General features: G+C 48.7%; 1 protein-coding gene across 2 annotated transcripts; it reads left to right on the forward strand.

The window, feature by feature from the left end:
* On the forward strand, positions 1 to 26,898 carry ARHGAP19 (Rho GTPase activating protein 19). 2 transcript variants are annotated; one of them, XM_074875091.1, is made up of 12 exons: positions 1 to 65; positions 13,124 to 13,389; positions 17,591 to 17,671; positions 18,015 to 18,224; positions 18,825 to 19,051; positions 19,597 to 19,683; positions 20,628 to 20,693; positions 21,421 to 21,609; positions 22,309 to 22,407; positions 22,997 to 23,089; positions 23,583 to 23,651; positions 24,130 to 26,898. In XM_074875091.1, exons 1-12 carry the CDS (start codon positions 22 to 24, stop codon positions 24,184 to 24,186), a joined length of 1,488 nt encoding a protein of 495 aa, XP_074731192.1. In that variant the 5' UTR covers positions 1 to 21; the 3' UTR covers positions 24,187 to 26,898. The 2 variants fall into 2 exon arrangements, with proteins under 2 accessions (XP_074731192.1, XP_074731193.1); XM_074875092.1 differs by lacking the exon at positions 1 to 65 and adding an exon at positions 10,282 to 10,310.
* The last annotated feature ends 5 nt before the right edge of the window (positions 26,899 to 26,903 follow it).

Raw genomic sequence — 26,903 nt, forward strand, 5'->3', positions numbered from 1 at the left:
AGGCGGAGCGGCAGGTATGAGATGGCGGCGGGAGCTCCGGCGCCCTGCGGGAGGCGCGGCGGCAGGTAGGAAGGGGGCTCCCCGGGGAGCGGCACCCGCCTCACCCCCTCCCTGGGGCGGTGGGGTACCCTCCCCGGCCCCTCACCGCGTTTATGGGTCCCGGTCCCGCCCGCTGTGGGCCCCCCGCACCTCCCCGCAGCGCGCTACTGGGGCGGGCAGGCGCCGGCCAGCGCACCTGGGCCTCGGCCCGCCCATTGCGGTGCTTCCCCTGCGAGCCGGGCTCCCGCCGTCCCTGCTGCGGCGGGGCAGCCGCTCCCCCGGCCGGGAGTCCCCGACCCCCTGGCAGAGGTGTCACTGCCCGCCGGTGCTCGGCCAGGCACCCCCGCGGGACAGGCGAGGGGGGTCGGGGCGGGGCACGGCGCGCATCTCCGTGTCGGTTTGCTGCGCCTCGGTGCTGCGGTTGCCTTGTCCCCGCGGGTTCAGCGGCTGGGGAGCGCTCCCTGCAGCGTCCCTGTGCTGCATTGCAGGGGAAGTACCGCTCGCTCCTCCTGCAAGGGGAGAGGTCCTGCCCCAAACCGCCTGCCCCCCCCCGGGCGCGGGGACTGTTCCGTTGGGAAGTGCGTCCCTGCGCTCGCGTTAGCAAAGACAAGTGCCCGCCGTGCAGTTCTGCCCCCGCTCTGGCGCAGAGAGGCGAGGCGGGCTGTGCCTAGGCGGGCTCAGCTCCGGCAGCCGCAAAGCGAGACCTAATAGCGCGCGTTTGGCAGTTGCAGGGTTTGGTAGGGTGATGGCACTATATAGACTTGCTTCGCGTCTAACCCTCTTTCTCCCTTGCTTTGTCCACTCTACATGCGTTATTCTTGCTTTCTAAATACACATACCATGTCAGCTTCACGTAATTCACCTTTAGCACGTACTGTTATATGCATTATTATCCGGTGACTGCTGCCAGTAAAATAGTGGAGAATATATGAACACCTCATTGGAACAGTGTTGTCAGATGACAGCCAAAAGGCAGTCATATCTCTTACTCTTCTTTTTCTTTTTCCCCTTTTTTTCTGCATGTGTGGTGTGGAGCAGCAACCTGAGTATCCTTTGAGTGCTAATTCCTGTGGAATTGCAAAATAAATACTGTTGAGGGCTGACGCCTCATATTCAGCCTGATTCACAGTGGTGCTGTTCCGTTCTCTGCTGAGTGGGACCCATCCTGATGGTACTTGCTGTGCTTATCTGGGGGCACTGCTGTGGTGCCTGGGTTGGGGCAGAGCATTGCTCTGGAAGGAGGGATGAAAAGATGGTGCTCAGTGTGGCATGTTTGAGCAGGGAGTGCCTCAGACGCTGGACCTGGTAAAGGGATGAGTATGCTTTGTGCAGCCGATACTTACAACACTTTTGGGCAAAGCATTTTAAACGCGGCCTGGATCAGTCTAAATGACTAAATTTATTTGTTATATACTGATAGTTGTCCTTAGGATGTAATCCCCCTGCTCTTTACTCCCACCCCCGCAAGTGACTGTGTTAAAGCAAAGCGTGGAGTTTTACTCCAATGCTTCCTATCACCCACAGGTAGCACTAGCAAATCGATTTTTCTGAAATGGCTTGATAGAGCGTCACTGCACAACTGGACATCAAGAGCTCACATCGTAAACTAGCAATCGCTTTGCAGTTCTGTCACCACAAAGACCACAAAGCTTGTCTTTTTTTTTTTTTTTTTAAGTGTGCTCCACGACTGTGTTTTTGCCCCTATTTCCTCTCATCTGGAGAGAAGTGCAAGTTATCTAGTAAAGCTTGCATGCTGTGTGTGTGGTCTTACAGTATGCTGACTTAAAGATTGGAAATGAAAGCTGGTTGTCTTAACCTCCTTACCAAATGTTACTGAACGCGACAAAAGATGATTTGTGTGAGTCTCTCTTTTGTTTGTGGTCTCTCTAACCTCTGCCTGGCTCTTCATAACTGAGAATGATGACTGCAGTGTGCCCGAGTGCTCAGTTTCAAAGGAGAAACATCTGTCTGTTTAATGAATGCATTTAATGTTCGATTCAAGCAGCGCCTAAACGCTCTGCCACACACTCAGTGTTCATGTTGGCCATTTGATATGTCAGGAGTGGGATGAGTGGAAGGGAAAAAGCAATGGGCCTGGAAGGTAGGCTGTGCTGGAAAAAGGCATAAGGCATCTTGCTGAAATGGCTTGATAGAGTGTCACTGCACAACTGGACATCAAGAGCTCACGTTGTAAACAGGCGATGAAAGGAGACACAATTGCCATCTCTGTTTTACTGCAAATAGGAAAATGTTCACTGTAAACATGACTTAATGGCCAAAAGTCAAAGTGACTTGCTGAGGGTCATGCAGAAAAAATGGTTGATTTCAGAATTAAAGCCAAGTCTGAACACATGGCTGCTTTTCTCTGAAGATAGCCTGGAGCAGGGGACAATCTTATTCAAACACTCCTTCTTCCACAGCTGTCACTAAAATCTTTGAGACCTAGACTTGCATTTAACCCCCTACTCAGTCCAAGCCCTGTCAGACAAACATCCTGACCCAAACTGTGTTGCATTTGCAGTATTTTTGTATGTTTGCATATAACAGCCTGTCCTGTTCTCATCCAGGGCCTGGGATGGGCTTGGACAACAGGATCCTTGTTCTGCTATGCTTCAGTTTATTGTCTGTTTGCATGAAGGGGGGGCATTGCTTGCCCACGTAGCCCAAATCAGCATCTGGGTCTCCTTGCCAGCCTAGTCGTTGACTTGTTGCTGTGTGCACATTTACGTGCATATGAAAATATCACCGGGCTTCATTAACGCTCCTTTAAAGGTGCCTGGGCACGGAGTTCAGCCTGAAACTGAAGCGCTGATGCTGGACACTGCAGGGAAATCAAATTCCTTGTCCTAAAGGTCAACAGTCTTCAGCGTGTGTTGGTTGAATAAGTGGCATGAACAGATGGAAAGGAGACAGGGCAGCATGGAAATGTTGGCTGCTATCTAATGGTTGCACTGAAGTCAAGTTCCTCTTGGAAATACTGTCCCTCTGTACACTGGGTTAGGCTCCTCGTCACAGCTGAGGCCTTGTATTTTTCATTTGTTTCAGGGTCAGCTCTTTCTGTAGGATCTCATTTTCACTTGTCCTTTAGCTGGAGGCAAGAACAGGGAGCCGAGGCCCTTTCCTTGGCCTGTGCTCTGCTGGGTTCAGGCAAGAACCTGCTGTGCTGCTTTTGTGCAGGCTTTCACCAAACCTGCACTGTGATCCTGGGGACCGACACTGTGCGTTCCTGTGTTCCCAAGTCACGGAGGTCTTGTAACCAGCATGGGTAGAGAAATGGGAGGAACTATGGCCCTGTGGTGTCAGAAATTTGTCTGACTTTTTGTTTCAGAGCTTCACAGGTCTGGTGTGTTCCTGGCCTCTCATCCCAGTAATGTATTATTCTTTACTGCTGTGTTTGATGACTATTGGGCCCTTTTCTCTGAGGTGCAACAGCCTCAATCCCTGGCTCTTGGCCTTTCTCGCCTCTACGCTAGGTAATTGCAATTAAGCTATCTAGAGTTTCCTCATAATTTTTGTCAGAAACTGTAGATAGTAGGGAATGTGATAAGCTGCTTAAATAATTGCCTGCCAGCTGCCTTACGAGAACTTTTAATGTGTTTGCTTTTGGCCTATAAAGCTCTAATAATTTGGAGTCCAGCCAAAACATCCTTTCTTCTCAAGTGGTAATGTGTCAGCTCTGATTTTCAGAGACAGGAAGTTCTCTGGGGAGCCGGCATTAGTTTCCCTTTTGTTTTTCTGGAGCTCAGACTCAAGGTTGAAACGTAGCTTTATGGTTTGGGAGTTCCATATGGGCATTCCTACAGCCCTGCTCAGGAGCTGTCATACAGCAGGACGCAAGCCACGTGCTGTGGCTGGCTGTGCCTCGGAGAGCAGGAAGCCTTCTAGGGAACATCCTTCACAAGCTCTCAGGGGTGCCTGGAGCTCTCCTCTCACAGACGTGCCACTCCGCATCTTCCTGAGCAGCCCTTGGAGCAGCACGTAAATATATCACCGCTCCCTGGGCTCTGCAGAGGAACTGGGTAAATCCAGCCAGAGATGACCTGTCAGGCTGGATGTGAAGAGAAACAGTTTCTGATCAGTATGGGAGAGCTGCATAAAGTGACAGGATAGGTTATTATCCTATGAATTCTGGTATCTGTGTACAATATTCCAGTTTTTGATATCCTAGCCTGCCCAAATCCCCTGCCCAATAACTAGGCTCCCATTCTGCTCAGTTTGGTGAGTTAATTTGGCTGCTTTGTGCATCTCCGTCTCTCTGGTACTGCATGCTGGGCTGCTCTGCACTGGCCCAGCCTGTTTATCTGTGTGCCTCGGCAGCCCTGACCAGATGTCACCAGCTTATTTAAATGCTGGCATGCATCCAGGTGTGCCTCATTGCAATTCCAGCTTGTGAGAGTTTACACATCTGGAACATGGGATGTGGCCTCTGACATACTCAGTGGTGTCTGCAGAGGATTGCTGACGAGAAGGGATTTGATGTGTTCTCATCCTTTGCAAATGCCACCATGATACAAAATACAGATGCAAGCATGCAGCTTGTCCATTGCACCTCCAGAGTGAAGGAGCGCTGTGGAATTACAAAAGTGTAACAAACAAAAACAAAATCTGTGACTTCCTGAGTACATTTGTTCTCTGTATTTGCCAGGCTGTGCCCACAAAATCTCCCCTAACAGTACTGCGGGGAACTGGCTGTGGGTCCTGACCCAGGTCTTGGTATCCCTTTGGTCCAGAAAAAACAACAGCAGTCAGGTGAATGTGTGAGTGCTACAGCACGCTATACTCAAATTGTGATGCTTTGCTTGAGCGCTGACAGTTGATGGTGGGATGGGATTCCTGAATGTGTTCTGGGCACCAGTTGGTGCTACCAGTTTTGGGTGATTATCATCCTGTGGGAGGGCTGGAGGAAAACATCCATCCTTCCTTGCTTTGAGTTTCCAGACTAGTTGCTACAATACCTTGTTAATTTTTCTGTGCTGTTTTTGTGTGATTGCTGGATTATTCATGTCAGAAGTAAAGTTGATTGTTGTAGGGCTTCTCTTTACAGATGGTAATTCTGCTCTGACCTGGACACTGGCTTGGAACTACTGGACTGAGAAGCATCTACATGGTGTATCTGTGCTAGTCTCCGAACTACATTTTTCCCTGCCTCTGAAGGATACCCTAGGGCTCTTATCTTGAGGTGCAAAGGTGACAGTCAGGGGTGCCTGCAGCAATTTCTGAGCGCTAGGGGAGAGGCCAAGAAGGTAAAGGAAGGACTGGGCCATGCCTCTTATTGACTTCCAGTATGCTTAAAATGGGGAAGTGAAGAAGTTAAAGACATTTTAAAATGAGGAGAATAAGGGAATGCTATCACTGTTGGCAACTGGAAAGTACCCACTGGCACACTTTGGGGATATGGCAGACATGTGTGAACCTTGCAGTCCACCCAGCTAAGGACCAAACGCAAAAGTGGGAAGAAATTTCCTACCTGGGATATGAATTAAGTTGAAGGACAGTCAGTTGATGAGAGTCCATGGACAGTAAAGAATTTTAGATTACATGAGAAAGTTGTGGGGGTCTGTGGGAAGAAGATGTGTTCTTGCAGTTTGTTGGACTCATAGTCAAAGGTCATGGTGGGTAATTCTGCAGTGCATGGGGAGAGAAGGCCAAAAATCCCTGTCCCAGATATGGGACACAGCATTCAGGGCAGATACTACCTGGCCTCACGGGGTACCTCAGATCCACGGTACATTATTCACAAAGCAAATGGCTTAAATTGGTAAAATAAAGCAAAAAATATGCATTGTTTTGTCATGATTATAACTACATGACTGGGGCAGGGTATATACATCAATACAGTTTCTATACAGACTAGCCCCAGGCTCTGGTGACCTTCTCCCGAAGGAGGCAGCATGCCTGCCTGGCATATTCTAGGTGGTGGGAAGTGGCTGCAGGGCTTCCTCAGGCTGCAACCCTCCCACCCTGCTATGGGGGTCCGGATGCAGCCACACAGTGCCCTGCGGTGCTGCCAGGCTCCTCCAGCTACCTGGCGCTGCTGGCCTCTTGCCTCTGCCTCGCCAGCAGCTCCTGGCCAGCGCCTGGAGCTCAGCGTTTGCCTCCTCAGCTCTGCGTCCCAGCCGTCCCTGCCTGATAGCTTTCAAACCAGCTCCTTTGTGCTCAGTCCCATGTCGCCCCTCGCGCAGAAGCTGGATTTCTTCTAAATGTCTGCAGTGTGACCTGATTATTTTTCCTGTCCTTCCTCGCCCTCCTTTTTAATAGTGTCTACAGAAAAGCTGGCAGAGTTCAGTTATATCAGTCATGCTGACTGATAGTGTTGCCTCTCCTCTTGGGATTCCTCCTCTTTTCTGTCCCTCCAGCATTCATTTCAGATTTAGCTATCAGCCTTCTGAAGACAGGGTATTGCCTTTGTTCTGTGTTTGTACAGCATGGAGCACAGTGGAGTCCCCAGCTGTGACCGAGGTTCCCAGTGCCACAGTGATAAAAGTGAATAGATCAGTAACAAGAAGAGGCAGCTGCTGCCATCTGAAAAGATTCAGTTTTGGTGCTGGTTTCAGTGAAATCAGGATTGGATCTAAGGCTCCTCTTCTATTGCTGCTCCCAGTAGGGGTTTATATTAAAATAAAGACACAAACTTTAGACTGTGTTGAAAGTCATGAAAATCGGAGCGGCATTGATACTTAATGCTGTTAAACTGTGTTATTCTGATGTTAAGGCAGACATATGAGCTTGCAGATCTTTAATGTAAAATTACTGGGTTTCTGGCTGTAGCTGTGTTTCTGCATTTTTTACAGAGTCTTGGGTAGGAGGCTGAGCAGTCGCACAGCGTGGGATCATCCAGAGTTGTGGTGGTGGTGCTGGGAAAGCAGCTTGGTGAGGAGCACGGCAGTGAGCATGCAGTTCCTCTCTAAGGCGCCCCTTAGTTCTTTTCCTCCTTCTAGCACTAGAAGGCTTCTGGATACTCTGATGCTGTGGTGATGGCTGACTGAAGTACTGCTTTGTTGACTTTAAAATAATCCATTGGTTATTATTAAAGATATCACAAAAGAATTCACTGAGGTCAAACTTGAAAAATTTCATGTTGAAATGCAAATTTCTTGATGTTTCATATATATCAAGCTGTCTTGGTACTGCAGTTTTCTTTGACGCTGGTAATACGGTGCATTTTCAGTTTCTTCCAAAGCACACTTTCCCCCCCCTCCCCGCAACCCTTTTATCTTCCCGGATAGGTCTGTCTCCAGGTTCACATCACAGATGTGTAGCTGATGTTGCCAAGGTCTGCTTTGAGTCCTTTACTGAGACAGAATTTGAATTCACAGATTACAGCAGTGACTTGGATATCCAATTTACCCAATGTCCAAAAGATGGCCAGGTGTTACGTTAGTTCCAGGTTGTCTAGCACAGGCTGCCATCACATAATAGCAGCTTTCTTCCCCAGCTCCTTGCTGTTTAAATTGCATATTATTATCTGGATCCCATAGCCAAAAGGCTGAATCGCTCCACGTTAGCTGTTTAAATGTGAAGAAAGCAAAGCAAAAATGAAAAAGGCAGTGTTCTAGTATGGCTTACTTGTATTAAGTCTAGAAACAGTAGGCAAGGATCAGCAACCACTGTGCTAGGCACTGTGTACTCATCACAAAAGGACTCTGCCCGTAAAGACCTTATGAGTATAACCCTAGGCAAAAATTGCTTCGTGTTTTTCTTGACATTTTTCAGAGGCAAATCAGTCATCCTATGAAGAGTTTCTGTGCCAAATCTGAGGCCTGAATGTGATCTTTGTTACGCTGTCTTACAAGAATGTCAGTCTGAAGTACAGTCCTCAAAGCAACCTTAACTGTGAAATCACTTCCAATGTCTCTGCAGTCCTTTCCCATTAGCCTTTTTAAATATTTTTTTTTTTAATCTAGGAAATAATTTGTCTTCTAGTCCTTTTGTACTTAAAATGATTCCACATAATTCTACTACAGTTCTTTCATCTCTTTGCAAAATCTGGGATGGCTCCTATCTGGCTCTGGAAATACTGTCTTCAGATATCCTCATTAATTGATTCCTTACTCTGGCACAACATAGGAAACGATGCTACTTCTATCTCCCTTGGGAAATACAAGTCTGTGTGCATCTGTCCCATCTCCCTTTGTGCTTAGCCAGGCAAAGAATTGCTCGTGTTTTGTGTTCTTTAGCACTGCCTGCTTACTGCCCTGCTCTCAGTATTTGGTAGCAGCCTGGCTCTTTCTCATAGTCTAAAGATTTTGTTATTACAGAGGGAGATTTTCTTCCATTATCTGCCTTATTTTCAAAAGCTCTTTAATCCTTTTACTCCTGTATGGTAAAACTCATCTACTGTAGTGTGTGTGAACTGTTAGCTTCTTCGTGATGACATACCAAGTGTGCAAAATGGCACCGGAGATGGATTTTGCCCACTGAATTAGGTACATCAGGCTCTTCTGAAATCTGCAGCTTCCAGTTTTTCCACTTTCCCAGCTAGACAAACACAGCCAATGCCTTGCCCCAAAGGTACCTCTTCCTTTTCTTTCTTGGCTTACTTGTGTTGTCCTTATGCTCTATTTCATGTTGATTGAACCTGTTTCTGCTTTCACATGGGTGGAGTTAGTGGTTTTACAGATTCTATATTGTTCTAAAACAACTAGATCTCACCTATCTGAATGCAAGCTTGCTGCCACATGAGCTAATCTGCCTGCTTGCACAGCTCTTGCACCACAGGTTCAATCACCAGGTTTTGCCAGTTAAAGTCTTATTTTTGTCTTAGTTTCCAAGGCATTTCCCTGGCCTGGATCTAGTTACCTTAGGGATTAATTGATCCATCATGATTTTGACCTCCTGCACCATCCACTCCCCATGAAATGATGGGGCTGTCATGCCTGAAGCAAGAACGTTGTGTGTGACAGACAGCTTTCTTTGTGACTTGGCTGGGATCACAGGGTTCGCTTCTAAAAGATACTAGAATGGCAAGAATCTCAGCACAATATAGGACCCATTTTTTTTAATCTGCTGTCTTAATCACAACCCTATTAGTACAAGGTTTTATTATTCATTGGTATGTGATTTTATTCATGGGATCAGAGAGGAAGCTATTTATTCCTTTATTTTATCATCTTTTGACGTGTAGTAAAGCAATCTGAAATCACAGCACATAGAAAATATAACTCTAATTGCAAGCAAAGCAAAAAAAAACCCAACCCCAGTAAACTCCCTGAATACATGTTTGTCTCCCCTTTGCTGCTGTTATATAAACTGTGAGTGCAGGTAGAGTACATCCATCTTCCTTTTTTAACGTGAAAACAGCAGATGGGGCACATGGCTTTTTCTGAAGGTTATAGTGTGTGCAGCAGTGAGGATTGGCAGGGTTATTGTGTGTAAAGCCAGTGGGGGCTTTATCTTTGCTAAGAAATAGGGGTTTGCTTCACATTTCCATTTTGATTAGCAATAATGATACAAAGGCAAATTTTCTGTGTGAGGAAGAGCCTGCTAATAAAGTGACCTTTCAAAATTAAGTAGCTCATTGAAGTGCCATACCACAATAAGAGTACACAAGGCTGGTCCCAGCTGCGGTAGGCAGAGAACCTGGACGGGAATCCAGAGAAACATGGAACGGGAAGCCTGAAGTGGATGAACGGCACATGGTGGCACAATAATGGTAGCAAAGAGCAATGGCCAGGTGCTGTTTCCAGCTCTGGAGGGGCTAATCTATGTGCTTTGTCTTTGAAAGAATCTAAAAGTGAGAAAGACAGGGGCAGAGAGTTTCTAGCAAGGTTTCCGGACGCAGGGTTGTGCAGTTAGGGGACTCGGCTATTGTCCTGCCAGGGCCGTAACATTGGTTGTGCTTGGATGCTGTTGGGAATGTGTTTGCATGGCTTTACTCATGGTAAACACAGGATAGATTTGGGGCTATTTCGTGGATTCCTCTTGGATACAGGTGGAGAGCACTTAATACCACGCTGGTCCTAATTCAAAACCCCGGTTTCTATGTAGGAATTATTTGCTGTTAAACTCCAGCTACGCAGCCTTTGGCAAGAGACATGAATCAATTTGTCCAGCTTTTCTTTTCTGTTTTGTCTCTGTGTGAAGGCTGATGCCCAGTGTGTGCCAAGGGGGCCTTTCAGACCCAATAATGCGCCCTTGTGTCTCGTAGCATGCGTGGAATTTGCATAGGCTGTGCTGGGACAGGCAGGTTTCTTTTGTTGCTGGAAACAAGGAGCAAGTTCTTTTCCCTGTCTCTGCTTCCTAATGCCTCTCCAAAAGCTCTCAGCACTCATGTAAGAAATTTACTTTTTTTCTATTTATTTTTGCATTAAATGTTCTTAAACTTTGTGTGACTCGTAACACTGGCTGTGCAGAGAAGTCATGTCAGTCAGTTCTAGTTGACAAAATTGTTTAATTTTCATTCTCTGAATCTAGATATCTAATTGTCAGAGGGAGCAGATAATCTGTGATGCTTGATGTAACTGCTGCAAAGTATTTGCATATCTTCTCTGTGGGGAAACAAAACTGCGAGTGAGTGAATAACAGTGCACGGATCATTGCAGGCAGGGTCACTGGGCCTATACACTTGCTATTAACCCTTCTCAGGATCTGTATTGCCACAGAATGAGTTGTCATGGGTTTCAGGCAAAGGGCTTGCTCCACATTATGGGCAGGGCCGGCACTTGTTTGTGCATTGTAGCCCTGTGCAATGAAATGCGAATATGATCAGATCGATCGGCAGTTGCTTTTTGGCAACTGATACTGAGTTGTTGCATTTTGGTTGTGATTTATTGCAGATAACAAACTGCTGAAAAACAGGCTGGGAGGTGCTCAGAAAAATATGGCCCCCATTTGGAGTCGGCAGCATGCTTGCTAGGCCACTCTGAACCATGCAGCTGGGAGCCTTTGAGAGCTTTCTAAAATTTTAGATGACCTGGCAGATTGCCTTGCAGTCTGCCTTGCAGACCTTCCTTCTCTCCATCCTCTGGAAGGAGTTTTTTGACATCCATGGAGAGCGGTGGCAAGAGGAGAGGGTTTCATACAGATTCTCATGACGCAAGTGTTGCTGAGAGCCTGGTTTCCTCTGATTTCAGCAAGTATCATTCTCCTTGTGGAACCTGAGCCTCAACTTCTATTCTGTTATTCTGATCACACATCCTGGAAATCATGCCACAACGGTCTTTCAGGTCAAAGATGTACAGCAGTAGCTCAGATAACTGTTGGGTTCACAGATACTGCGTGGAGGTGGGCTGGAGTTCAGGTGCCTTGCCAGTATGTGCTTTAATGTCCTTTGTTAGGTGCTGTCGATTGACATCAGAACAATAAGTTGCTGGGATCTCTGAACTAGTAGCTGAAGTGCTCTGTTGCTTGAACCAATGGATGTAAGGTCCAGTGGGTTGCAAAGGCTTTGGTGGCAGGCTGCTGAGCAGTGAGCACAGATGCCTAGTGTGGTCCGAACATGGTGACATGGCCTCCACCCCTCAGCAGAGAGAAGAGGAAGATCAAGGTGCTTTGGTCTTCTGTGGGAAAGCCTGCTTTGGAGGGAAAGCCTTTGGTGGCCTCAGGGGTGATCGGCAGAGCACGTGCTTCCCCCCAGCTGCCACACCTCACCCAAGGGACTGACATGATCTCTGGTGCACCAGCGCAGCATTTCTATTACCTGTGCACTTAGCTGCTGTTGGAAAATGATGGTCAGTGAGAGCTCACAGATGAGGAGGGATGTTGAAACAGTGGAAAGTGTTCTGTAAGACCCCAGCAATGATTAAAGGGCTGGGGAATGTCATGCAGTGGAAGCACGCAGTGTGTGCAAGCTTGGGTGGGTAGGCAGCCTCCACCTAGAGCCCGGGATGAACTGGCACACCAACTGCCAGTGCCAGGCCAGCACTTTATAGCCAAGTATGACACTGGGGCAGTAGCTTGTGACTGGGGAATAGTGACACTAATCCTCACATTTAGGTAAAAGAGAGACGGGAGAAGCAAGCTAGGCAACTCTAGCCTGTGGGCTTGACTTCAGAAGTGTGCAAGTGTTTGAAACAGTGGTGGGAAGATGGTAATGGAAGACCTAGAGGTAGATGGAAATTGGGATAAGCTTTAAGTGTGAGCATTGAGAGCCCTGATTAACCTCTTTGATAACTATTTTGATTTTAAACATGGTGACTGTAGCTTACCTAACCTCTGGTAGGGCTAAGTATCTGTTATAGAGAACCCTTAGCAGAGCAGTGTCTCAGATGCAACCCTTTTCCCATGCCACATGAGAAGCTATGAAATGGAGAAGTAGGCATAAATAGAGAATAGGCAGGTCAGATAAAGGACAGCCTGAAGAAGAGGCAAGAACTGGATAAGCCAAAAAGAGATGTTCTAGGAGAAAGATTATTAGGGGTTTCTCAAGGATTGATCTTGTGTGGCTCGTGCTAATATTGATGTTCACGCTCACTCCAGACTCAAAGTGCATAGATGGGCAGTTATCATAGCTGGCAGAGAGCAGTAACCAAAGAGTTGGCAGCTTGTCACCTGGGAGCGTTTGACCACATGCCTAGTGAAAGTGTGGGTCAGTGGTATTGCACATTTATGATTGTAAAAACAAAGTCCTAGGGTATGGGAACTATCTGTTGATAGGAAGATAGGGATGATGGAATGGCAGTGGGAACTGACTAGTATAGACTGGGCATGAAAAAATTTAGATTGGGATTTAGATTTTCAGGCCACTGGGAGTAAATTTCTGGGGAGGAAAGGAGACAGAACCAAACATATTTATGACTGAGAGTTTTAAGTTAATGTAAAATATTGGGTGTCATACCTGCCTGAGCCAGTAGGATGTAGACACAGTGAAAGTTTTAGTTGGGTGTTTCCATGTGTTGCGTATGTTACCATCACCCTACAGAGTGCTTGTCTTGGGCTGTGTTGTACAAACAGGTCAGAAATGTTTGCTCCAAAGGGAAATGTAACTGCACTGTGCTGAACGCTCACCAAAGACAGACAGTGCTGTTGGTGTAGACTGGTAGCTCCTGTGTCAGCAGATGTCTCCTTCAGGGCAGACCAGCTGGCTGTAAAAAAACAAGCAATGAGGAGTTACTGTATTTTTTTTTTCTTCTTCTCTTTTTTCCAGTGATGCCATCTGCAATTTTGTCATTTGCAATGACTCCTCCCTCCGCAGCCAGCCGATCATCTTCAATCCCGACTTCTTTGTGGAAAAGCTGCGCCATGAAAAACCAGAGGTGTTCACAGAGCTCGTTGTCAGCAACATTACCAGGCTTATTGACTTGCCTGGGGCAGAGCTGGCCCAGCTAATGGGAGAGGAGGACCCAAAGCTGCCTGGGGCAAACAACACAGCCTCTGGATTTTTTCGTTCTCTGATGTCTCTGAAGCGCAAGGGTGAGTATGGCATGATGTCTAGTGCCCACCTTTGGGGTGATGCTGACTGTCATCATTCGTTACATGTAGTTTATAAAACTTTCAGTGTAGGCCTGTTGTTCTGAGCTTGTGTTGAATGCTTAATACTATAGGTTTGTAATCTCTGGGGATGCCACCTCTGGAAAGGAGTGAAACAGAGGCCAGGAGGTTCATCCCGGAAGTGCCCTGCCATTTCTAGAGTGCCCTTCTTCTGGAGCTTATTGCTGTGGTTTATGTCAGGTTGGCCTTGGTGGGTCAGCTGGTCGCTGTGCTCAGTGTAGCACACACCACAGAGATACAGCTTTGCTCCCTGACTGTTTCTGGTCCAGCTCTGTGGATAGCACTGAGCTGGAGAGGGGTGCCTGAACAAGCTGCAGGTTCTTCCAATACACACCAAGGTGTCCTTGTCTCTCTGCTGGTTTGTGTCCATGGTAGACCATGCTCTGTTTTCCTTAGCTTGTTAGCTTTCCTCGTAAGTGATGGAGTATCAGTGAAGGCTGAGAGCATCAGGTTCCATGAAGAACAATAATGCCCAGGTTTTCCAGGCCACTGACTTCACTTAGGGTACACTGTCTCTTTCAGTTGCTGTCCCACCTCTCTGAAAGGTCTTGTCTGTGCAGCTCAGAAACCTGTAAGCATCTCTCATCCAAATGCCAGTGCCACTCTGATGCACATCCTAATCCAGTGAGTCAGTGACAAAACTCTGCAGACTGACTCTGCTCAAGCCCAGATTCAACCCTGGGAGATGACATATTTCTCTTTGAGACAAGCATTCAGATGGAGTTTTCTTCTGTTAAACTGACTATTCTTATCTTCTCTTTCAAGTTCTGCTGCCCACACTCAAGATGAGCCTGGTTCTCCTGATAAGTTCAGTTAAACCTTCTCACTCATCTAGACAGAAACTGCCTCCATCTGGGCACCTCTCACATCCCTTGTCAGCTCTGGTTTCCCAGCTAGACTGGCTGTCTGCTGGCAGAGAAGCTGTGGGTAGCTGCCTTCAGATGTTGGCAGCCTGAGGTTGAACACTTCTAATTAGTCTTCCCCTTTCTTTGAGCAATTCTGCCATTGTGAGTACCTCTGAGAAGGGAGCTATCACTGTCTTTATTTTGGTCTTCGGTCTTTAGATAGTTTCTCTAAGTGTTTCTGATTCTATCAAACCTATTCCTCCATTGTGTTTCGTAAGAACAAGCTCTGCACCCCGCCTGCTCAGGCTGAATTTTCTGGTGCTGGCTTCAGCCCTCCACTCCTGGCTCACCCAGTGGGAACCCTGGTAGATACACTCACCCTGGGCTGGACAGCACTGCTGGGGAAAATCAGGTGCTGCAAATCAAGTCCTTTGCATCCTTAGGTCAGAATTAGTAAATATTGACATGACTTACCATGCTGCTCCTTGATGACAGGTCTTCACGCTGCCCCAAACTGCAGTTAGACTGTGCTCATACCTGTTATTGCTCCTGCCTCTGTTGCAGGAGAGTAGCAGGACACCTTACATTCAGACACTTGCCACCTGACAAAGAGAAGTGAGTGAGTAACCAAGTTGAAATTGTTTTCTTAGCATTGATGGAAACTTCTGTGTTCTTGTCAGAACCTTCTAGGAGGAGCTTGTGATCCTTCTCTAGCTTGTTTTTTTAAATTATCTGCACTCTGCTGGAGCACTGCTTTTATCAGACCTGATGTCTCCTGCTAGCTCTCTTCCCCAAGAGCTCCGCCTTCCCCCATTCAGACATCTCCGTGGCCATGTGTCTCACTACAGCTACAGCTAGCAGATGTTTCCAAGTCTGCTGGCTGCACTCCCAGGCTGGAATGGCACTGTCTCCCTGCATTGACAGGCACTGTCTGTGAGCTCCTTGGCCAAACTCTGAGAAAAAGAAGTTTGTGCATACAGAGAAAATCAGTTTCATGTACTGTGTGTTTCATCTTGGAGCCATCATTTGTTTTTCTTCATGTTATAGACCAGCTAGAACAAACAGGTTTTATTTCTTCAAAGCCAGAGGCCAAGAACCATAGAGCTCAGAGCTGATCAAACTGCAAATACTTACAACTCCTTTGAGCATCACGAAACTCAATCTCTTGCTGCTTCTTAGTTTCAGAAGCAATCATACAATAACATCTAAGCTGTCGTAACTCAGCATCCATTCTCCAGACATGTCTTTCAAGTTTCTTTGAGAATCAAATTCACATTCAGATATCAACTTCTGACTTCAAAAGTAAATTGAATTTGTCAGGCCCTGCATGTCTCAAGAAGATGCATTTTCCTCTTCTCTTCCTGACCACTATTGATTCTATCTGTTGAATGTCTAATGAGTTTAGTTTTCCTCAAGGACAAGAATCTTTTGCCAACCATTCTCTCCTTTTGCATTCAGGCCTTTCAGATCTTACATGTGGATCAAGAGTTCACATTGCCCTCCTTTCTCCTGCAAGACTGAAGCATGTGCTTTATCAGAGGGAGGTCAGAAAGTTCTTGATTTAATAGGAAGCTGGAGTTCCTGGTGGCTTACCATGTATTTCAGAAGTTCTGGAAGAAAGTGAAACATTCTTCAGGCAGAATAAATTTAGTTGCATGGGAAGGCTGCTAGAGAAGTGCATAGGGTTAACCAGGTCTTTTCCACATGCTGTGAGCATCAACACCACACAACAGTTAAGATCTGTAGTACAACAGACCAAAAGCTAGTAAATCAGAATGTGCTATGAAGGGGGGAAAAAAACCCAAGAGAAAGTCTTTGGGGAAGATAACTTTTATCAGACCTGACAATGCACTGCCTGGATTGCTGGGCTATCAGCTGTAACAATAAGGAGGGAAATCTTTGGCCACAGAAAGCTGGGGTGCAGGTGCCCAGCTTGTCCTCAGAAGCAGGCCATGCTCCTGGCAGTCTGGTCATGGAGAAGGGAGGAATATTCTTAAATCTATTGGCTCTTTGAAGCCTAAGTGCAAGGGCAGGACAAACCAGCTCTGTATGCGGTTCCAGTTCTCAGTCCCAGTCTGCATGTTGCAGTATGGTGTATCCAGCATCGGGTCTCTAGCTGCAGTCAAAACCTACATGCATCTGAGGGAAGAGGGCTCTGGTTGTTGCCAGTGAAGCCCCTTGGGAGTTGCCTCAGCTTTCTGAGGGACAGAGTGTGCAGGCTGTGTGTGTCTGATGGAAAAAGCCATTCACCAGCAAGACTGCATTTATTAGAAAGTACTGTCCTGCTGGTAACTGCTGCCTTACCTGGGAAGTCCCTCTGGACAAAGAACAGTTTTCTACATTGGTTCAACAAGTGCCTTTCAGTTAAATGGGCTTCTCATCTAATGTTTCCTCCCATGCAAGGTTCTCCTTCCTTTCAGCTCAGTTGCTTCTATCTTCTTTTGGGACTGTAGCCTGTGTTATTTACCAGAGCTCTGGAGCTGGCAGCTCATGCCTGATCTGTAACAGCCCCATGAGATGAAAGCAAACTCCAGGAGTGAGAGGAGCTGTCAGTGCTCCATATGGAGAAGGGCCCAGCTCATTGCTTTGCTGCTCCTTTTTTTTATAGTTCTGCATTGTTCAGCCTTCGTAATTTACTGTACTTAGGCCAGGGCAGCTGACATGGTATCAGGGAATTCCAGGGATCTACTGATCCCTGAAAAGGAGGACAGTGTGAGCCAGTCAGATCATGTCTGCTCTCCCCAGTAGTGTTTATTGTCCTCTCCCATAGTCTCATAGCTGCACTTCTTTCTGCTCCACTCCCTGTCAAGCCACAGTGAGGATTAATCTGGACTTTCCTTCCCAGGTGTGGAGTGTGCCAATGTAGCAAGCACCTGGGCAGTCCAGACTGTCACATCTGCCCTTTCCACTTTGCTGTTTCCATAAGGTCCAGGCTTGCAGATGAGATGCCCTTTAAAACCGAAGCATCTGTTCTGGTGATGTTTTCTTTTCAAGAGCTAGAGAATTATTTATAGAGAAAATGCTTTAGCTGATAAAAACTGTAATTAAGCTGAGGTAGGAAGCAGGATGATGAAGCCCTTACAAGTACAGCATGGTGAGATGAAGTGACTTATTTGGGAGTGCTTGTGATATCTCATATCTGTGGGGGTCCTTGTGACCTTCACCCTTAGCGTTTTGGGACACTGGTCTTTGCATGCTGAGATGCTCTTCTTTGGGGACCACTCATCTCTGCCTGTTGGAATCTGAGCTGCCTGAACAAGTTATCTTCTGTTCTGCAGAGAAGGGGGTGGTGTTTGGCTCACCGCTGACAGAAGAAGGCATTGCACAGGTTTCCCAGCTAATCGAGTATCTGCACAAAAGTAAGTAACTCTATCCTGCTGTCTTCCTATCCCAAGGGGTATCTGTCTGACCCACCTCAGGTCTCTGGTGCAGACAGTGAAAAGCTCTGAGCTCTCCAGCAGCAGGAGTTTGGGGCTGTACTAGGTGACCATTCCCCAGAATTGCCTAGCAGATATGTTAATCACTTTTCCTCTGTGCGTGGAGTTTTTCTATTGATGGGAGCCAGCTTGAAGTCATATCTGTAAATGCAGTTCACTGAGGTTTGCTGTTAAGCTCTGGAAAGGGGAGGGAACTGATTTAGTAAGAAGATGGGAATCAGCCTCTGATTAATCAGTGGCCTTTTTTCTCCCCTCTGCCGAGCAGATCTAAGAGCAGAAGGCTTGTTTCGGGTGCCAGGCAACAGTATCAGACAACAGATCCTAAAGGATGCTTTGAACAGTGGTACAGATATTGACCTGGACTCTGGGGAGTTTCATTCCAATGATGTGGCCACCCTGCTTAAGGTGTTCCTGGGTGAATTACCAGAGCCGCTGCTGACACACAAGCACTTCCATGCCCACCTCAAAATTGCAGGTGAGTGAGCAGCAAGAAGCAGTGATAAGCAAAGGGAATGGAACTAGCCTCCTAGAAAGCTGTTAGTGCTACAGAGCTGCGCATTAGGCTGCAGAAGGGTAATCCTTAAAGGCAGGGTAAGAAGGAACCTTCCTGCCATCTCAGCCTAATGGTGGAAAGACTGGAGCTGAAATTCCGAAGGAATCAGACCAAGTCTGTCTAGCCCAGCCTTCTCTATCCAGCATTAAACAGATACCTCCAGGAGTAGAGCCCACATTAGTAACCTGGGTCTCCATCTGTTTTAGGTCAGGGGTTCTCCTGAGCAAGGTGCGGTTCCTTTGTACTTAATAACTGTTATTGAACTACCTTATGTGAACTTCCTGCATCTTGCCTTCAACCCATCACAACTCTTAGCAACTGTGTTGTCCTGTGGGAGGAGTACCACAGATTAACACATCAGGTGGGGAGCTTGGGAGCTGGGGGGAGAGAGACAGAGGGCCAAGAACTATGCAAGAGTTTGGAGGAGATTGCATGTGAAGAGGGAAGGGGAACTGATTGCAATAGGCCTGCTGTTAGGGAAGTTAATGTATGTTCTTCATGTTCTGCCTTGTGATTTGGCAGACTTGACACTGTTTGATGAGAAGGGGAATAAGACCAGCACTCCAGACAAAGAACGCCAAATTGAAGCCCTTCAGCTGCTGTTTCTGATCCTTCCCGCGCCCAACCGCAGTCTGCTCAAACTGCTGCTGGACTTGCTCTACCAGACCGCCAAGAAGCAGGACAAGAACAAGATGTCTGCCCACAATCTTGCCCTCATGTTTGCACCCCACATCCTGTGGCCCAGAAATGTGAGCAGTGCCTCAGTATCTGTGAGTGGGATATTGCATGGTAGAAAGCAGAAGCTTGGCAGGCCTACCGGGGAAGAACCAAGATGGGAAGATTAAGTATTGATACAGTGATGGGAGGGTTGGAGGCCGGGATGGTGAGGTGGAGCTTCCCAGCAGGACTCAGTGCTCATGTTCAGTCCAGACCTGCCGTAGGTCTCATTTGGAACTGATGCTTCATCTTTTTCAGTAAAATTGAAAGCGCAGCACATCCTGCTTCTTTTAAGAATGACAACTCCAGACAAACCCTGCAGATCTCTCTGCAAGGTTTCTTGTGCTGCTGGTGAACTGTTTGGCCCCAGAGCTGTCTGGTTCTCCTCCTCTCAGAGCAGCTTTGGCTCCGTGAGGTCTCCTTGCTGGGGTGCCGTGAGCCCTGCCGGCCCGTCTCCTCAGAGCGGGCCTCCTGCTGAGGCACTGTGTGCGTCTGTGTCCCTGAGACAGCAAGGGCAGCAGAGACCCTTCCTCCTCCATTTCTAACTGCTGCGCCTTTGGCTGTGTCCCCTTGCCAGGTGACAGCAAATGACCTTCAGGAGAATATCACAAAGCTGAACAATGGAGTGACCTTCATGATCAAACACTCTCAGAAACTATTCAAGGTAAGTGCAATTTGGGGTCTTGCTTTACCTGGCCCTTCAGCAGGAGACTGAATGCCCCTTGTCCAGACAGATCCCAGGTGTCAAGTGTGTATTCTGGGTGCTCTCTTCTGCGGTAGAAGGAGAATTTCTACAAGAAGCTGTTCCTTTAGTGACTAGGGAGGAGGTCTTTGCTGGGCAGGCAGCCCAGGAGGTGGCTTCGTGCCCGGGCAGGTCAGGAGCAGGGTGCAGTGTAACACCACCCTCTGCTGGAGACCCAGCACCTGCTGTCTGGCTGGGAAACCTGGTTCCTGGGGACAGGTACCCACTGGGCTCCCCTCGGGTTCTGGCAGGATGAGGAATCTGAAGGGGCTTGTCCTGGATGAGCTCTGCCAAGAGCTAAATATGTAATACGGCGTGCCATGTTGTTGTGAACTTCTCTGCAAGTGGTAGTCGACCCACTGCTGTTCCAGGCACAGGCTGCAGTCCTGGGCCTCTGCCTAGCTCTGGGTGGGGTGCTGTGGTAGGGCAGTCAGGAGTGTGGGGCTTTCTGCAGGTTCCTCCAAGGAAGTGTTTCTGCAACAGGGAGTCTCTTGACTTCCCAGGACCTTCCTGGTCACTGTAGGCACCTGCTCTCTGCAGAGTCCTCCCACAGAATGTTCCCTCAGCCCTCTGTCAGGCCCCTGTTTGGCCAGCTCAGAGCTGGGGGAATTGCTTGGAAAAAGTTCCTGTGGAACCCTGCTCTTACGCTTTTCCACTTGTGCTGGTTGCCTGCACCAAAAGGAAACTCTGAACAGGGACTGCACTGGGCCATGAGATCCCATTGCTTTGTCTGCCATAAGTGGTCGTGTCTTGATGGAAGTGGCTTGTGTGCTCTGGTTGAAGAGCAGCTCTTGCTGGGGCCACTCTTGCGCCAGGTCCAAGCATACTAAACATACATTTGGCCTTTTCTTTGCTCATCATCACAGGCCCCAGCGTACATCCGGGAGTGTGCCAGGCTGCACTATCTGGGATCCAGAGCCCACACATCAAAGGTAAGGCCAGCAAATGTAACCCTGGCCCTCCATGGAAGAGCAGAGGCTGTGATACTATGAAAGGATCCTTGTGAGTGAAAGAAGCTGAAAACAAACCAAGTCATGAAAGAGGATCTGTCAGAGAGCAGGAGTGAGGGAACCATATGGTGTGGTAGTGCAGGCGGCTGCATTAGGGAAATTGGGCAGAGTTGAAGCATCTGTTAATCAAAAGCACGGGGAAAGCTACCAGTCCCTGTTTAGCAGCAAACCTGCTCCCTGTGCCCAGTACACGCAGCACCTGCTCCTTCATGGGGTTGCGCCTTCCAAACAGACGTGCCTGCTGCCGTGGCCAGGCTGCTTGGAAAAGGGGCTGGGATAAAGGCTACCTGCTGCCACTGGGACAAGATTTGTCTGTGTCTTGCCAACAAATGCTTCTCTGCCTCATATAGCTGAAGAATAGGGAAGATGCATTGCAAGGAGCTGCACTGACCCTTCGCAAGCTGGAAGGGCCTCTGCAGCTGGCATCCGGGAGGGGAGGGAAGAAGCAATGGGGTCACCTTTGTATTGCTGTCACCTCTTCCTGGCACAGGGCCTGCTGGTGCAGTGCTGCTGCAGAGGGGTAGGGAAAACACAGCCCTGTGCATTCACTGGGGTTGAGGCAGCTCACGAGACTCTTCCCAGTCTGGCTCAGATGGGTGGCTCGTTTGGATTAAAGCATGGCAAGCAACTGCTGTCTCCACTTTCCCAGGACGACCTGGATTTGCTGACATCTCCTGGCTCCAAGGAGCTGCAGCCCCTCAAGTCTCAGAAGAGAAGCCGTCTGGACACTTGCCATCAGGAGGAGACCCAGCAGCGCACAGAGGAGGCACTGAAGGAGCTCTTCCGCCACGTCCACAATATGCCTGACTCTGCAAAGAAGAAGAAGCTTATCCGGCAGGTAGTGTGGGGAGAAAAGATATCTTTGGGGTGTGCTTACCAGCACAATCCTGGGCACAGGGCTAAAGGCAGGGCCTTCTTGAGAGCTGCTCCTAGTCCTGGGCAGGCTGGGGAGAGTGGGCTTTGGGCTGTGTAAGGGGCAGAGCTGTAAGAAGGCAAGGGAGAAGGCCACCCTTCCTGGATGTGGAGCTTGCTGCACCAAAATGTGCTTTGAGCTCTCTGCTTTCCAAGCCAGGGACTTGCCAGTCAGCAGTTCCCTATGGCCTTGTTGAGCTTCCTCCCTCAGAAAGGGAAAAGTCTTGTCCCCTCTTGCCTTCATGGGGTGAACAAACTGGTCTCTTCACAGTCCCGTGAGCATTCTCAGCCAACTTGCTGCTCCAGAGGCTGGTTGATACAGTCAGCACCAGTCCTGGCTGCCAGCCTCCAGCTGCTGCCCAACCACCTTTCTGCTCCAACACCTGCTGCTTTTGGCTAATCTGGTAGCCAGCACAAAGCAGCCTCACACCCAAAATCCCTGTAATCCCGGGTGGGAGATGTGGCCTTCCTCTGCTTTATTTTCCCTGCAGCTCTGAGCTGCTCCTCCATTTTGGGGTGCAGAAGAGAAAGAGGAGGAGAGGGTAGCAGGTAGAGCAGCACACAGCAGCAAGGAACTGGTGTAACTGTAACTGTGCTAACATACTGCTCTCACGTTTCCTCCTAGTTTAATAAGCATCCTACAGCTCTCACTCCTGGCTCTGATGTACCCACATCCCCAGCACCGCGACGCACCCGCTCGCGCTCCTTCAGCGGCCTCATTAAGGTAAAGGCAGCTTCTGACCCGTGCTCTCTGCTGTGAGTTTCTGATGTTGCTCTCTGCTTCTGCCTTGCCCTGGCTTGAATGAGGCCCTCAAAGGGTAGGGACTGTTCAAAGTATTGGCTGCCGAAGAACACAGATACACTGGGGCCAGAAAAGGCAGCACGGTGGCAATAAGCCTTGTTAGTATAAAGTGTAATTATCTATGAAACGCTTGGCTGTAGGATCTATGCATCTTTCTGAAGGGTTGTTTTCTTCCTGAGATGAGAACTGAAAGGGAGCTAGTCATGTAGTCTAGCCTGTTAGCACAGGTGTTAGCACACTGTAGGCTGCCCCACAACAGCATATGCCTGTTACTGACAGGCTGGGCTCCTGGCCAGGCTTCAGGTCAGCTCCCAGACCCTTTAGAATCAGGCAAACTCAGCCTAGTGGCATGGTATTTCAGGTGGTTCTGCTTTGAAATCTTTGTCCCAGCTTGGCTTCCTTTTTTCTTTCCCAGCATCCAACTGCTTACCAGCAATGCGTCCTGCTTCTTCCCTTTCTTTTTCACTTTGCACTCTAAGCACTAGCCAACAGCCCTTTCTTCTTACGGCAGCGGAAAGTTTTGGGAACGCCGGTTATCCTGGAGAGGAAGAGCAGGGATGCCACACCGGAGCCTGAGCGAGTCAGCAAAGAGAATGTCCACCTGGTAAGAGCTATTCCCAGCACCGCTGAAGCTGCTGGCGGGGGGAGCGTGGGAGGGGAGTCTGAGTGCAACTTGGGCACTCATTTGAGCAATCCTTGGGGGGCTGCTTGCTGTTGTCTGCCCAAGAGAAGGTTTCCAAGTTTTTTCTGTATGATTAAATAAGGTCTTAAGAAGCTGCTGTGAGGAGAGGAGAGCAGAACAGATGGCAAGGGCAGCACCAGGACAGGGGTGGCAGCCCTGGGCCTTCACCCCAGTCTTGTCCCTCTGGCTGTGTTCCTGCCATGGGGCATTGGCTTGTGCCCCCTTCTCTCCATCCTCCTCCACAGGTTGTACAGAGCCTGCTGTCTGTGGGTAGTAGGGCTGTCCCATGGGCCAGACAAACCAAGAGTGGATTTGGGTGGTAGCTGCTCTCAGGTGGTACAGGCTGCTCCTGGGGAAGGCTGTGGATGCCATTTCATTGCCCAGTTCTCTACTCCTATTGCCCTCTCTTGTCCAGTTACAGAAATGTGGATCTCCAGCTCACATGTCCCAAGCAAAGCTGAAATCTTTGGAGGGCCGGAAAGAGGTGAGACAAACATACAGGCCCATTCTCCTTTTTGTGGGGAACCTGGCCTGCTGGGCTCTGACACCTGCAGAGGTGATGGCAGGCACACAGGCTCTGCGGCTCTGCGGTCCCCTGGCTTGTAGCACACTGCTGCATGCCGAGCCGCTGGCATGCTGGAAGCTCGGCCTTGAAGGGTTTCACCCACACAGGTGTGTGCAGCCCTTCTACCTGCAAGCTGGCAGACTGGCTGTCACAGGAAGCAGAAGGTATTGCTAACAGCCTGTCAGGGTGGCAGTGGGACATGAGGTTGGTGCAGCCCAAGACCAACTGCTGTGTTTGTCCCTGTCTGCTCACTGCCTCTTGTCTAGTGCTCTGCTTTGGGAAAAGGTGGGGGAGGCAGATGCCGGGGGGAGTCCTTGCAGGGGGAGGACAGCATGTCAACCTTTTCTTGCATGGCATTTTGTCTCAAGCATTCAATTGCTCTAATTCTCTGCTCCAGGAATCCTGTAGACGCATGCGAGCCCGCCTGCTTTCCAAGGATTCGTCATCCCTCTGAATCGCCTCGCACCAACACATGGGTGGGGAATGCCCAGCCTCGCAAGCTGTGAATAATGTGCTGCACTGAGAGGGGAGTGCTGCAGGCTCACGGCAACCCTCACCAACATGGCAGCGCTCTTGAAACTGGACCTTTGCAAAGACTGCAAGGACTTGTTTCTTTCTGTATATAAGTTATAGTTCATTCTACTATGGGGCAAACCACTATCTAACCAAAACTTGTGCAGCATGTCTGACTTGCTGGCTCTGGGAAGAACTGGAGTGCTTGCTTACACAGAGAGCCCTGTGCATTGCAGGGCCTTGTGTGCACTCCCAGCTTTCTCTGTAGTGTTGCTAGGCTGTATTTTTTTGCTTATCTGCTTTGAGTTTTTAAGATATTGGCTTGTTTTTGCTCCCTCCCCTCTGTTAGCAGTGAGAATGTTGGACTACAACCTTCACCCACACCCTGACAGCTAACCTGACCTCCAGGCCTCCTCTGGAGCCGTGCCCTCCCTGGTTCCTCTGGGCTCCCTTTTGCCCTGCTGGCCCCGAAGGCTGGAGCACACAAATGGTACAGAGCACACGTGGGTCTGGGAGAAGGGGCCAGGCTCTGCGTGCCATCATTTCAGCTGGGGCCAGGGGAAAACTGCTTCTCCAGTAAACTCATCCCCCTGTTTCAGCTTGAGCTGGAGGCAGCCCTTACTCCCTGCCTTCATGTTTTCATGGCACAGCTCTGCCTGGTGAGCAGGGAGCATCTCTGCTTTGTGTTCACCCAGGGAGACTAAGCTGCATGGGGCAGGAGGCTGGCAAAGGCTGTCTGGGGCAGGACAGCCCAGCCTTTGGAAGCTGGGGTGTCTGAAGCAGGCAGAGTCTTGTGGCTGTGTGTGCAGCATAGGAACAGTATGAACAACATGAATGGGGAAAGAAGGTGGTGGCCCTTTGTGATCTGCTGAAAATGGTACCAAAGGCTTTGACTCAAGATATCTGGATGACTGGTCAGGCAACTGGCTGATTAGTCATTAAACTGGGGGAAAGGGCCAGATCTGGGTTCAGCTCTTTGGCCTGAGCTGCAGAAATGAGATGAAACCATTTAGATACAGGATAAACCCCCAACACAGCTGGCCAGTGTCAGCTGTCTTGTTAAGCTAAAGTGCTCCAGTAAACCAATCTTGCCAAGTACCTGTCTGCAAGCACTCTGGGGTAGGAAACACACAGGATCACTACTGTGAAATAAAGATTTAATCAGTTGGGGAACCATCTAAACACTTCTCATCCCTTCTTGGCGAAGCAAATAATCTCTGGAATCCAATTATAATTGTCTTCTAATCTTTAAGAACCAGCAGCCGGCAGGAGTTAGAGCTCTGCCCTTGACAGCTTTCCGAGACAACTGGTGGCAGGAGGTGTGAATATCGGGATGTGAGCAGGGAGTTCAGTCAGACTGGCTAGAGCTGTCAAAACAGGGCATTGAAGCTCTGTGCAGCTTATCTGGAATTTGTCACTTTTTTTAACTGTGATTTTTTTTTTTTTTTTTTTTTTTGATACAAAGCTATGTGCCTCATGCTGCTCTCTCCAAAGGGATGTTCCTTGTACTTTATTGGGGGTGCCTGTCCCCAGTTTGACCCCAAATTGGAGGAGCTGCCTTGAAAATGTAGGGGGTAGTGGCACTGTAGATGTGGGAGTTGGGAGTTGCTGGTGTTAGGAGTCTCTGTCGCAGCAAAGAAAGAGCTCTGGTTCTTCAGGGACTGAGCAGGCAAGGATGCTGTGAGGAAGGACAGAGGCTGTTTGCTGTGGTAATAGTATGTGCTTTTTGGATGTGTCTGTAAGCATTCCCTCCAGAGGCTGAAGCTGTCTATGTGCTCTGCAGGGCACTGTATATTTTGTTGACTGCACTTCTACCCTGCCCCTGCAGTTCACTGTTAGCGAGAGACCTGGGGATCTCAGCTTTGCCTCTGAACAAAGATGAGGCGGAGCTGAAGGTCAAGTGGCAGAGCAGGGAGATTTGAGTCTGGTCCTGCTACCTCTGCTCTTACTTGCATCAGGGGCCATTGCTGGGTGAAGCATTTGTTCATCCCATCCCTCCTCTCCCCATTGCCCCTAGCTTACTTGGGCATATATCTCTGTATGGGTGTCTGCTTGGCAAGGCAATCTCGTTCCTAAGACTAAACACGCTGCTTCGATATAGATGAGAGGAATGTAACTTCTCTCCATTGTCCCCCCCCTACTGATGGCTCTAGCTCAGGGACTCTGTCTGGCTTCTGGCACAGCTGAGATTTGCTTAGCTCTAAGAAATTATCTATGGGGCTTCAGCCTGGTGTTCTGTGTGTCTCAGATGCCTTCCCTGCCAAAGGGGTGGGTGCAGTCTCCAGACAGGGCAGTCCCAAGAGGGGTTCAGTGCCCTGGGCTTTAGCCCATGGTGCTGTCCTCCCTGTGCTAAGGATGGTGGTGGCTAACGGGTTCGGCCTCTAGGACCCTTGGCTGTTGCAGTGCCAAATGTGTTCACACTGTCTCACAGGCACTGGGGGAGTTTGTCAGGCTTGGATGTGTCTCATTTGTCTGCTCTGTGCAATGACTCACGAGGATGCTCCCAGAGCAGCCACTAACTGTTCCCAGAGTCCATCATTTCCAAAGTATTTTTAATCTTTGTCCTTATTTATATATGCTATGTATGTACTGTTTCAGGCTGTTGCCTTTGTGTGTTCATGTGAAAACCCCATATTAAATGCTTTTATTTTTAGTGGT

This window comes from Strix uralensis, chromosome 7, assembly GCF_047716275.1.
Source record: "Strix uralensis isolate ZFMK-TIS-50842 chromosome 7, bStrUra1, whole genome shotgun sequence".
Taxonomy (NCBI): domain Eukaryota; kingdom Metazoa; phylum Chordata; class Aves; order Strigiformes; family Strigidae; genus Strix; species Strix uralensis.